General features: G+C 48.4%; 1 protein-coding gene across 2 annotated transcripts in view; it reads left to right on the top strand.

The window, feature by feature from the left end:
• Positions 1-2038: 2038 nt before the first annotated feature.
• TGM6 (transglutaminase 6) overlaps positions 2039-13501 on the top strand; it is a 53289-nt gene continuing 41826 nt past the window's right edge. For both annotated transcript variants that reach the window (XM_002830118.2, XM_002830117.2), the window contains exon 1: positions 2039-2113. In XM_002830118.2, the coding sequence (XP_002830164.1) occupies positions 2107-2113 (7 nt within the window). In that variant the 5' untranslated portion in view covers positions 2039-2106. The remainder of the gene's footprint in view (positions 2114-13501) is intronic.

The following is a 13501-nucleotide window of genomic DNA, read 5'->3' as shown; positions in this document are numbered from 1 at the left end:
TTGTGAAGCACCCACTTTATGCCTGGCATTGGGGTACCCTGAGCTGCTCAAGGCTTTGGCTCCTGTCTGTCATCTCTAGCCTGATCATCAGAATCAGAGAATGTTGGAACTGGTAACACCTAGTTCACACCCGTATTTTTCAGATGAAGGCAATAAGGCCCAGAGAAGGTAAGTGACCTGCTGAAGGTCACACAGCCAGTTTGGCCCAGAGATAACAGAACCCAGGACTCTACTGCCAGGCTATGATGCTCACTTCTAAACTGAGTATGGGCCGGGTTCGGTGGCTGACACTTGTAATCTCAGTACTTTGGGAGGCTGAGGTGGGCAGATCACCTGAGGTCAGGAGTTTGAGACCAGCCTGGCCAACATGGCAAAACTGTCTCTACTTAAAATACATAAAAAATTAGCCAGGCATGGTGGCACATGCCTGTAGTCCCAGCTACTCAGGAGGCTGAGGCAGGAAAATCGCTTGAACCCGGGAGGCAGAGGTTGCACCAAGCTGAGATTGTGCCACTGCACTTCACCCTGCATGACAGAGCGAGACCCTGTCTCAAAAAAAAAAAAAAAAAAAAAATGAGGAGTATGAATCATTATTTGGGGTCACGAGGAGTGGGGCAGGCAGTGATTTTGATGCCCTGTCTTCTGGGAGCTCCCGTCCAAGCAAGCCCAGGATGAATGATAAGAGGGCCCTGAATAAGACCATCATTAGTAGGGAGGAGCCTGACCCTGCATAGGCAGAAAAGCAGCTTCAGCAGGGCCCGGGCTCTACAGGGCAGCAGCCTGCAGGGTGTTGAGGAAGGAGCTGTCCTGGGCTGTTGCCAGATGTCAGTAATTATAAGGGTATGTGGGTCTGCAGACAGCTCATTAAAGATGCTTGATCTGCGTCAAACCAGGAAGCAGAACTCAGCCTCTTTGCCACTTTCTGTAAGAAATCCAACCACATCAAACACTTTGGGGTTTTTATGAAGTTTCCTGAATATTGGGGTGATCCCAGGGAGCAGCCTCATCATACTGTGCTCAGCACACAGTTGTCTCCTTGCCCTTCCTTGTCTCTTTCCCTCGATTCTGCCCCCTCCCACTTCCCCTTCCTCACTGGCCCAGGCCACATCCAGCCTCCAATAGCCCCAAGTCATCCATCAAAGCCTATTTCTCTGGCAAAAAGAAATCTACCCCACCAGCTTCCTTGAAAATAAAATCCCCTCTATTTCATTACACAAAAGACCTTAGATGCCTTGAATTGCAGCATCTTCAAGCCCAGAATCTTAGACTTTGAGCTGGAATGGCCCCGAAGAATAATTGAGTCCAGTCCCTTTAGTTTATAGGTAGAAACACCAGGGTTCCAGGAGGGGAGAGGTCTTGCCCAAGGTCATGGGACACCCATGGCCACCAGGCCTCTAAGCTTCTGGCTGGAGGCCACTCACAAAGTCAGGGCAGATGGGCCTAGCTTCTGAGTCAGAACCAGCTCTCCCCTTTTTCTTATCTACCTCCTCTCAAGAGTCTAGTGTCCACTAGGGGAGTCTAGTGGCCTGGAAGGAGGATCGTGGACCTCTGCTTCTTTAGATGCCTGCAGAACAGAAAGGAGCTGTGGGCCCAAGAATCTTCTGGTCTCACCCAGGAGGGGAGAGGGAGCCACAGACTGACCCAGCTCTGCAGTGTGCAACCATGTACCTTGGGGTCCTCGCGCTGAGCCTGCTTTTTCTTATTTGAGGGTTGTCGTGAGGGCTAAGAATGGCCAACCATAAATCCTAGTTCCCTCTCACTCTTCTCTCCTTCCCCATTCTTTTTCTTGCCAGGCTTGTAACCTTTCTAAGCCTCAGTTTCTCCACAGTCCCACTCGCAACTTCATGTTTCCAAGGTCTCTTGGCTGGAGCCACTCCCACAGTGAACCCCTCTAGGTGCAATTACAGGATGATTTTGTGTCTCGTGGGTGTCGCTGCTAGGGTGGAGGGCCACGCCTCCTCTTTTGAATTCTGACTTTCCTGCCTAGGAGTGTCCCAAGGTTTTCCTTGTTAAAATTGGTCTGGCTGGCTGCTGTGACGCACCACACTGTCCTGACGGTGCACACACTACTGTGTGGAGGAACAGAGGAGTCCAGCTGGCCATTGCATGGCAGGTGAGTGGGCAGAGCCTGGGGCCTTGGGACACCAGGGCTCATGAGAGGGGCTTCAAGAAACACGGGTCTGTAGGACGACGTTTGATCATTGATTGTTAGGATTTTATAGCTGGACGGTTCACCATGAACACATGAACTCTTCGTGTGTGTTCATGAGGGCCAGGATGAAAAAGCCAGCTCTAGGCCACCCAGCAAGTCCATGGCAGAGGCTGGCTCAGGCGCTGTCTCCTGGGCTAGGGCCAGGTCTCACCCCTGTGCCTCGCAGGACTGAAGGAGGCGGGCACAGGAAGGCGGGGGCAGAAGAAAGAAAATCTTCTTGCACCCCATGCACATTCCATGGATCCAGAGACGTTTCTGGGCATAGTTGGGAATTGTGGCCTGGGTGGGAAGGAGTGAGAGGCTCCCACAGGCTGCATCTTTGCCTGATTCCCACTCCAAGCCCTTAAGGGCAAGAGCAGCTCTGGCTCAAGTGAAAAGAGCTATATGACCTTGAGCAAGAAAATTTGCACTTGGTACCTCATTTTCTGATGTGTGTAATGGGGATTATAATGCAAATTATCTCACAGCCCTGCTGTGAGGAGTTAGTGAGACCACATGTGCTGATCTCCCACCACACATCTCAAGTGGGGACTTATAAACAGTAGACTCAGAAAATGTGGGTCGGGCACAGTGGCTCACGCCTCTAATCCCAGCATTTTGGGAGGCTGAGGGGGGTGGAATTCTTTTTTTTTTTTTTTTTTTTTTTGAGGTGAAGTCTCACACTGTTCCCTAGGCTGGAGTGCAGTGGCGTGATCTCAGCTCACTGCAAGCTCCACCTCCTGGGTTCACACCATTCTCCTGCCTCAGCCTCCAGAGTAGCTGGGACTACAGGCGCCCGCCACCACGCCCGGCTAATTTTTTGTATTTTTAGCAGAGACGGAGTTTCACCGTGTTAGCCAGGATGGTCTCGATCTCCTGACCTCGTGATCCACCCGCCTCAGTGCTGGGATTACAGGCGTGAGCCACCGCTCCCAGCGAGGGGGAGGAATTCTTGAGCTCAGGAGTTTGAGATCAGCCTGGGCAACTTGGCAAAACCCTGTCTCTACAAAAAAATACAACAATTAGCTAGGCATGGTGGTGGACACCGGAAGTCCCAGCTACTTGGGAGGCTGAGGCGAGAGGATTGCTTGAGCTTAGGAGGTCGAGGCTACAGTGAGCCAAGATGGCGCCACTGCACTGCAGCCTGGGCAACAGAGTGAGACCATGTCTCAAAAAAAAAAAGAAAGAAAGATAATGTGTCCCCCATGACCTCAATATAGTGAGCAGCAAACTCCCTCCGCAAGAACTTGTCTGTTAGATACTGGGGCCCAGTAATGAGCAAGTCAGCAGAACCAGGGGTCCTACACTCACAGGTATTCAAGGGGCATTTCTGAGTCTGTGTCTGCCAGTTTTAATTGTTCAGCATTATGTGACAGTTTTATGAATCAATTTTTTTTTTAACTTTCAAAGGCAGATATTTTAATTTCCTCATCATAGTCTAGCTTCCTCTTCATATTTCCTCCCGGCAGTTAACAGCATTGCTGGATGTGTTGGGCCTTTCGGGCTCCTAGGATAGGTCTATTCTCCTGAAGACCAGGCCTTCCCAACCCCAGCTTACAGCCTAGACTGCCTGTTTCCAGAGCTGGGGTTGCCTCCCTGATGGCCCTGGTGCAGATGGGATTGCCTTTGTTCCTCCAAGATCTGCTTCTCAAAGCTCACCTAGACGATCCCTCTTCCCTGGGCCTTTGATAACCTATCAGACTTAAACTTGACAGTGCCAAGGTTAATTGCTGAGGAAGGAAAAAAGTTGATGATGATGCCCATTGTCAGGTCTGTAACTAACTTGCTGGGTTCCTCTCTCTGAAGCTCTGTTTCTCCGTCTGTGAAATGTCAGCATTGGAGTTGTCATGCCTATGTAAATGGATGATGTGTTGGATTGGATTCAATTCCTGGGTCTTTTGGGTCCCCTTGGCTTCTTGGGAGGATCTGCTTCTCGGAGCAGTAGGTCCTGCCTACCACATGCTCTGTGCCTGAATGACTGAGACATCAGATCCTAGATGGAAAGTGTATTCATCTTCCCGGAGCTCCTCCTATCCCCCATCCCTCACTCCATCCATGGTGGACATCCCTAGTTGACCCCAGAGCTCTTCCCTCTGGAGACTGGATGTGGCCCCAGAATGCTCAGCCCAGTTCTTTAAGTACCAGTTGATCAGTGTTGGCAAAGGAAGTGAGACCCTTTTGCCATGATTAAATTACAGTCATCCTTCAGCTCAGAGATTTCAAGAATTGAGTGGAATACTGTGTGTGAGCCTGGCTCTGGATGGGACATTGGGTTGGAGTTGATGAGTCACTGCCTCCTGGTGAGAGAGAGGCCAGCAGCTTCCAACAAGACCAGGAAGGAAAGGCAGATGGGGCAGTGGCCCCAGAAAGGCCCCAGGCAACTCCCGATTAATCATTTAGTCATGGAGTTCAGGTGCCCATGATGCGTACTAAGCATAGGATTATAATGGGGCCCATTAAAAACCAATTGTGCTTAGTCCAGAGTCTGGGAGATGCCACTGGCTTCGACAGAGCTTCCAGGGCGCAACCCCACTGGGCTGAGACAAAGAATTGGGGAGGATTTTATCACTCAGCTCTCTGGTGTCACCCAACGGCAGGAGAAGGAATATGGATGAGCTAGGCCTGGGGTGGGGATGGGTGGAGAGCTAAGTGGGCAGGAGGCAATGTTCTGCACATGGAGCCTTCCTTTTCTTAAGTGGAGCTCTAGGGCCAGCTGGTGAGCAAGTGAGTTGGGGAGGAAGTCAGAGGGCCAGAAGTGATGGGCAGGGCCTGACTGTCAAGGACCTTCAATGCCAACAAGATGGCTGTAGATTCCATGGTGCTTGAGCAGGGAAAATGACATGCTGACACTCAGAAAAGTCCCTTCTCCTCTCTGAACCTCAGTTTCTCCATAGTGATGGGATGGATTGGACAGGATGAGCTGAAAAACACTCTGAGGCTGTTGGGGCCATACAGTCGCTTAAGCAAGAAGCAAAGGGGAAAATAACAAGAAACCCCATGCACGTAGGAAATGGGGAGGGGAGGACCAAAGTGATGGGGGAGATGTGGGAAAAGGAGGTGATAATGTAAAAATCCCTGTTTGTAGGCCAGGTGCAGTGGCTCATGTCTGTAATCACAGCACTTTGGGAGGCCAAGGTGAGCGGATCATGAGATCAGGAGATCGAGACCATCCTGGTTAACACAGTGAAACCCCATCTCTACTAAAATACAGAAAATTAGCCGGGCATGGTGGTGGGTGCCTGTAGTCCCAGCTACTTGGGAGGCTGAGGCAGGAGAATGGCGTGAACCCGGGAGCTGGAGCTTGCAGTGAGCAGAAATTGTGCCACTGCACTCCAGCCTGGGTGACAGAGAGAAACTCCATCTCAAAAAAAAAAAAAAAAAAATTCCCTGTTTGTAGAGCTCATCACTGTGGACCCAGCACCAGGCTACGTACCTGATTAATAGGGAGACATTGATCCTGGTGGAAGCCCATTGCCCTAGCATGTTTATTAATGGCTTCTCCTTTCACTCTCAGAATTTCCTGGTTTAAATGATGCATTTTATCACTACCCTATGTATAATTACTACCTCATTTAATCCTCCTCAAAACCCTAGACAAAAGATACTGTTATTGCCTTTCCAGAGAAGGAAATCAGATCCTCAGATCCACGGCCGCATAGCCAACAAGTAGATGACTCAGGATGGCATGAATTAGCAGAGCACAGGAATGGCAGCTAGGAGGTCTTGTGTAAATACTAATGATGATACCACTCACGTTTCCTGAGAACCTAGTATGTGCCTGGTACCAGTCTAAATACTCTATGTGAATTATTTCACTTAATCCTCCCAACATGAGGAGGCGGGTATGATCATCACCCTCATTATCACCAGAAGACTGAGTTTCAGAACTCACTCACTTGCCACACAGCCAACAAGGGGCAAAGCCTGCGTGTGAGCTCAAGTGTGTGCGTCCGAAATCAGGATCCTAGTTGCTGTGCAGAGTGAAAGGAAGCACTGAGAAGACAATAAGAGGGAGAAGGGGAGGAGAGCAGTCAAGCTATGAGGCTTGGGGTAACAGGCAGGTGGAGGGAGCACTCTTACCACATCCTTTCCCTGTGCCTGGGATGTACAGCCTCAGCCCTGGGGTTGGTGAGCCTTTAGCCCTGGGCTGGGAGCTCATCCTGCATATCCCAAGGGTGAAGGCCCCCGGGGCTGAAAACAGGCTGCCCATTCTGTCCTCAGGGCCTTGGGTTCACTGTCAACTGGAGCAGTCTCCGAGCAGATGCTGCCTCTCCCATCCCCTCCATTGGGCAGTGGGTGAGCTACCTCTCAGAGGTGTGGCAAGCTGGGACCATAATTAAGTATTCACCAAGAATTCAGCCAAGGGAATTTGTGCCTGGGCAGGAAGTTGTGAGGGAGATGGTCTCTGAGATTCAAGGATAATGATGATAATGGCAGTTCTGACTCATCCCACCTCCTCTTGCCTGTCTGTGTTAAGGATGCAGATGCCTCAGAGGGTGATGGGAGCTGCTTTGGTCTGTGGCAGGGAAGAGGGAAAACCAGTGCGGGAGAACCATGTCCTAGAGGCTATGTGACAGTCTTCACATCAGCACACTCTTGGCCGGGGAGGGGGAAGGTGTTGAGGTGGGGGTTGTCTTGTAGGGAGGAGGGCTGAGAGGAGTCCTTGAGGGTAATCAGAGGCACTTGCTTCAGCAAACCACAGACTATCCAAACCATAAGAGTCCTTCTGGGTCATTTTACAGAGAAGAAAACAGACCCAGAGAGGCAGTGGGTGGGTGTGGGTGGTCAGTGGCCAGTCTGCCTGCCCATGTCAGAGGCCTCACACACCCTCCTCTTTCTCACTCTGTGGAAGGAAAGAAGTTAAGAAGGAAAGGCAGGCTTGGGAATGTGACAGCTTGAGAGAGGGATTATGGGGTGGGTGGGGTGTGGACCGTTGGAGCGTGAGCAGCTGACAGGGTGTGGGTGCTGATCCTTGAGGGCGGGCCCAAGGACGCTGCAGAGCATCAGCTCCCCCTTCCATACCCCAGCCAAGGGATGGGGAAGGAGATTCATTCATTCATCCAACCAACATTCACTGAGCACCTAATATGCCCTGGGCCCTTAACCAGTTTCTAGCAACCCAGAGAGGAGGAGACTCAGCCTTCGCCTTCATGGAGCTCTCAGTCCAGTGAGGGAGAGACATATGTAAGCAAACAACTATAACACAGCATCCCTGATCACAGATAAGGGACAGAAGCCTCCGTCTTAACAGAATTTGAGCTGAGCACATGGAAGGGGTGATACTGGGTTTATTTTGACAAGGGGCCTGGAAACCATCCCAAGTGCACATCTGTCTCCTTGCCTTGGGCTGCCGTATACCTAGGAGCCTCTCCCCATGCCCGTCAGTCTCACTGTCCCCATGAGGACTAGGAAGGACACTGGCTAGGACAGAACTTATCTGTAATCACCAGTTCCTTCTGCAGAATCTTGGACCCCAGCCCTGGCCATTACCCCACAAATGGCAGGTCATGGAGGTGTGATGCTAGTGGGTGTGGTCAACTTAGATCACCAAAGCAGCAGCTCCAGGGACAGATTCCACAGGGATCAGAACAGTGACCTCCTGGGTTATGGGGCGAGTGTAGAGTTGGGCAGGGGAGGTGCCGGGGGCTGGCAGATTGGGATTTCTAGGTAGTTTCTGCAAAACCCCAACAAGGAGCAAAGGAAGAAGTGTGTTCTATGGGGGTAATGGGGAGCAAAATAGGGACAAATGGGAGAAGCTGCAAGAAGAAAGAGCTTGGCTCAGCAGAAGGAGGGGCTTTCTAACACTGGGCGGTGAGTGAGCTACCTCTCAGAGGTATGGCAAACTGGGACCATGGTCAAGTATCCACCAAGAATTCGGCCAAGGGAATTTGCGCCTGGGCAGGAAGTTGTGAGAGAGATGGTCTCTGAGATTCCAGGACAGTGATGATAATGGCAGTTCTGACTCATCCCACCACCTCCTCTTGCCCGTCTGTGATAAGGATGCAGATGCCTCAGAGGGTGATGGGAGCTGCTTTGGGCTGTGGCAGGGAAGGGGGAAACCCAGTGCAGGATCGATGGGGCTTGAACCCATGACTCAGGGTCCAGCAGCCCTCATCCAATCCCAAACTCCCCTTGTATCCAGCCCTGGGGCATACCAGGGCTGAGATAATTACCATCCAGCAAACTCGTCGCCTGCTTCTGACTCATCCCCTGAAAAAATAGCATCCTGTTCTGGCCTGTCCCTACACACATTGCTTGGGAAGTAGCAACATGAATTGTGGGCTACAAATCCATTGTGTCCTCAGGCAAGAAGTCCCTTTCTTCCCATTTCTGGGTCTCAGTTTATATGTCAGTAAATGGAGACCTGAACTCCTAATGGCTCTTCCAGCTCTGCTGATATTAGACTTGACAATTCTATGTACAAGGTACCTGGTTGGGGGAGAGGATCCTGCTTGTTTTTTCTGACTAAACCAAGGTCATCTGAGCTCAAAGTTTTGGAGTTTCAGAGGTTTGTGCCTGCCCTAGAATGACTGGGGCTAACTTGATGTGAAAGCTTTAGTTCTACTTTCTGTTGTGAGAATTGGCAAGGGTAATGGGACAGCCCCCTGGCACTGTTGTTCCAGCTCATGCCACATGGGGTCACTGTTGAACACTGGTCCTGCACAGTCTATGCTCACTCACCACAGCAGGGGCTGTAGGAGCTCCCTATCCTGGGACACATGTGTCAGCCATGTGAGTTCCTACCCACATGTTCAGTCATTATCCCCATATCATGATGCCAGCAGGGGTTTCTGGCCTAGGCTAAGCTAAAACTAGTCTTTTCCATGAATCTCAAGCCTGATTATTGAGACCACAGCACCAGCCCAGACAGCTCACAGGTGGAGAGCAGTTGGGAGGCTGTTGTGGTCTAGACAAGAATCTTGACTCCATGTTTCAGTTATCAATTCCTGTATAGCAAACTGCCCCAGAACTTAGGGGTTTCAGACAACAATCATTCTCCTGCTTAGGAACCTGCAATATGGGCAGAGCTCGGCAGGGACAGCTTGCGTCTGCATCAGCTGGGGCAGATTGCCTGGGGGCTGAAGGACCCACTTGCCAGATGGCTCAGTCCCATAGCTTCCAAATAGTTCTGTCTGTCAGCTGGGAGCTCAGTGGGCTGTGGGTTGGAAGCCTTGGTTCCTCTCCAGGTGAGCTTCTCCATGGGCCATTTGGGTTTCTTCATTGCATGGTGGCTGGGTTCTAAGAGCAAGCAACCCAAGGGAACCAGAAAGAAGCTGTATTAACTTTTATAATCTAGCCTTAGAAGTCACAATATGTCACTCTGTCTTAGCCACAAGTCTTCCAGGTCCAGAGGGTGGGAATATATGCTCTACTTCTCAATGAGAGGAGTATCAACATCATATTGAAAGAAGAGTATGTGGGATGGGAGATATTATTGCAACCACTTTTGGAAAATCAATCTGCCACATGCTGTTAACTAAAAGATTGTACAAAGATGCTGGAATCTTTAAAAAGTCAAACATTTTGACCAGCCCTGTCCAGACACTTACCAACACAAGCCACTGATCTGATGCCTGTGGTGAAGCTCATGTTGAATTTTACAGTCTGGAACTTCTAGGCTGTGACTCCTATGGGGTCAAAGATAAAGGCACCATAGCCTGGGGATAGACAAGCCACCAACTCAGGAGGCAGATTCCCAGCTCCATCACTTAGAAGGCTGTGTAACTCTGGGTCATGTGCAGTGGCTCATGCCTGTAATCCCAGCATTTTGTGAGGCTGAGATGGGAGGATTGCTTGAGGCCAGGAGTTGGAGACCAGCCTGGTCAACATAGCAAGACCTTATCTCAAATTAAAAAAAAAAAAAAACAGGCTGTGTAACTCTGTACCTCAGTTTTATCATCTGTGACATTGAGTTAACAAAAGTACCTCCCTCATATGGTTTATTAACATTAAATGAGCTAATATTTATAAAATATTTGGAAAAGCACTTGGTTTATAGGAAGATTTGTTAAATGAAACCTATCCAGTGGTCTAGCCAACAATTACTGAACATTTCTTGTATGCTTGGCATCAAATAAGATACAGCCAAGAGTTGCATGACAAGTGTCCTTGGGTGGGGAGTACTTGGTGATATAACTTCAGTGGTTCTCAACTGTGGCAGATTATATTTCACAGGGTGGTCATATCAGTATACATCTCAGCTCAGTGTTCTTTTTACAATGGGACATGACATTGGTACATTTTCAGCAAGAGATGGGGCATGTTCCTTCTCTTTGAACCTACGTAGGCCTTTGTAACTGCCTTGATCCATAGGATAAGGTGGAGGTGACATTGTGTAACTTCTGAGATTAGGTCATAAAAAGCATTGCATCTTCCACCATAGTCTCTCAGGTCACTTGCTCAGGGGAAACCAAGCACCATGCCAGGAGGACACTCAAGCATTCCCATGGAGAGATCCACATGGAAAGGAACCAAGGTGCTTCAACCTGTATTCAGCACCAATTTGCCAACCATGTAAGTTAGTCACCTTTAAAGTGGATCCTCCAGCCTCAGTCAAGCCTTCAGATGAGTATGGCCCCAGCTAATGTCTGACTGCAACCGCATAAGAAACTCCAATTAAGAGCTGGCCAGTGGAACTCTGCCCAAATTCCTGACCCACAGAAACCATGAAAGATAACATATGATTATCATTTTTCCAAGCTAAACTCTGGGTTAAACAGATTGGTTAAGAAGCAATAGATGAGTAAAACATCAACTCTTTTGTCCCTAATACCCTCCCTCTCAATATAACAAATATTTAATAGTGTCCCTTCACCAACCTGAAACTGAATTTCAGGTTCCTTACCTACCTCTATACACCACTTTTTTAAAAATTGTATCCTAACTATAATATAAATAGTAAATAAGAGGAAATCAATTTTTCACTAAACATACTTAAGTTTGTAAATGCTTATTGAAACTTTACCAGAAGACATGATGAAGTGATCAGATGCCATCCTGTGACTGTAGTGAATTAAGACAAAAACAAGACGACTCCGTAATCATGAGTGAACACAGACAAAAACATGAACATTGTCTAATCCATTCACTGGTCTCCATTTACTGGTCTCGATTTACTGACATATTAGCCCTATAGTTGGGCTAATATGAATAACGGCTGCTTCTTTACCACTTATGACACTAGCCTCGATTCATTCTTCCCACCTTCTACATAAGGACTATTAAGATACTCAGACATAGACTTGCCTCATTCCCAGAGCAGCCTCCTATCCTGAGCAAAGCCCTGCTTCTTTGAACTCTCCCCAAAACCACCTAACACAAGTCACAATCCTGTAAGTCCTCTCTAATATCCTCTTCCGGAGATGTTCCGTGGTTCTTTGTGGTGAGCATTCTTTCTCATTGCCATGAGCGATGAGCCCTTCCTGTTCATTGTACTGATGTGTTCCTGGTGGTCTTTGGCTAGAGAGCTTTGACAGAAAAAGAAAATAAATTTCAGTATTCATCGTTCATAATAAGGGGAAATAGTAATGAAACTTTTATTTCAGTTTTTATCTGTGCATGTATATATGTTTGCAGGCATATGGAGTATGGAACATTTAAAACTGTTTCTTATGTCAACCACAATAAAACTAGTATACCCACTGACCCAGTGGTCAACAGCTGGAAGCCAGATGCCCACAGACTCCACTCCAGCCCTTGCTTGTTTGTGTGCCCTTTGGCAAGTTATTTCACTTCTCTTGCCCTCAGTTTTCTCATTCATTCATTAATACATTTAAGAAATATTTGTTGAGCACCTTCCATGTATCAGGCACTGAAGATTCATCAATGAACACAACAGACACAGCTCCCTGCCCTTATGGAGTTGATATTCTTGAAAGGGAAGGTAGGCAATTAAAATAAAGAAATGAAATATATTGTAAGATGTCAGTAAGTGCCATGGAGGAAAATAGTGGAGAAAGAGGGTAGGGGTGATTTGCAATTTATAAAGGAGTGGTCAGTGAAGGTCCCACTGAAAATGGGGATTTTCAGTGAAAATAAGCATTTTCAGTGAAAAAAAAAATTCACTGAATTTCACTGAAATTAACAAAGCATTTCAGTGAAGGTCCACTGAAAAGTCTTGAGCAAAGACTTGAAGAAGGAGGCAAGGGAGCAGGTTCTGCAGGAATCTGAAAGGACAGCGATCCACATAGAGGGAACAGCAGGTGCAAAGGCCCTGAAGAGGGAGCCTGTCTGCAGGTTCAAAGAGAAATAAGGAGATCAGTGTGGCTTAAAGGGATGAGAGAGAGGAAGAGAAACAGAAGGCCCAAAAAGATATCAAAGTGCTCAATCTCGAAGGGCTTGCGGGTCATTGTCGGGACTTCAACTCTGCTGAGAGAGACAGGAGCCAATGGAGAGCTTGAGAACAACAAAGTGATCTTAGATTTTAACAGGATCCTTCTGGCTTCCATGTTGAGAATGAGCCCTGAGGATATGTGGGGGTGGGGGCACAAGGGAGGTGAAATAGGGTACCCAGTGAACATGACGGCATCTAGAAAATGAAAGGGGTCACAGTACCTCACTTAGGTGTATGTTAGGAGGCATAAGCACTTGAATACATACAAAGATTTTATTATTGTTGTTTGTATTATCCCAGATCTAATAGCTGATTGGACAAAGGAGAGATGAACTCTGGTGGCAGGGCCGAGGCAGGAACATCTCAGAGGACAATCACAGGCACCCCAACCAGGAGGGGCCTTAGGAAAAGCACAAGGCAGGAAAGAGATATGTGCGACGTCGGGGCAGGAGGTTGTAGAGGTAGAGTCTGATGCAGCCAGTGCAAAAAGTAACTGAGCTGTGAGGGGGTGGGGGGTGAGCTGAAGGAGTGGAAAGCAATGGGATCCTGCCTAGTTCCTTGTCCAAGATGAAGGAGCTTGGACAGATCATAACAGACAATGGGGCATCCAGTGGAGGTTTGGGAGCAGATGTTTGACAAGATGAAACAGCAGTTTCTTGGAACATCCCTTTGCTTACTAAAGCATCTCACCAGATATCTAATTAATCTTCTACATGGCACCAGAATGATCTTTCCAAGGTGCAAATCTGATTACATCACAGCTTTGCTTAAAACAATATTTGGCTGACTACGGTCCTTAGGATAAAAGGCAGACTCCTCATCCCACTCCAAGCATTGGTGGTCTGCCGACTATGGGCCCCTCCAACCTCATTGCCTTCCCCACACATCTGCTTTCTCTCAAATTTTAGAAGTCACCGTGCTCCCTCCTGTCTCTCTGCCTAGCACCATAGCTGCTGGCTAGAATTCAAGGCTGCACA

The sequence above is a fragment of the Pongo abelii genome, chromosome 21 (genome assembly GCF_028885655.2).
Source record: "Pongo abelii isolate AG06213 chromosome 21, NHGRI_mPonAbe1-v2.0_pri, whole genome shotgun sequence".
Classification (NCBI taxonomy): Eukaryota; Metazoa; Chordata; class Mammalia; order Primates; family Hominidae; genus Pongo; species Pongo abelii.
Note: the sequence above shows the minus strand (reverse complement) of the source record. Positions and strands in the feature narration are given on the sequence as shown.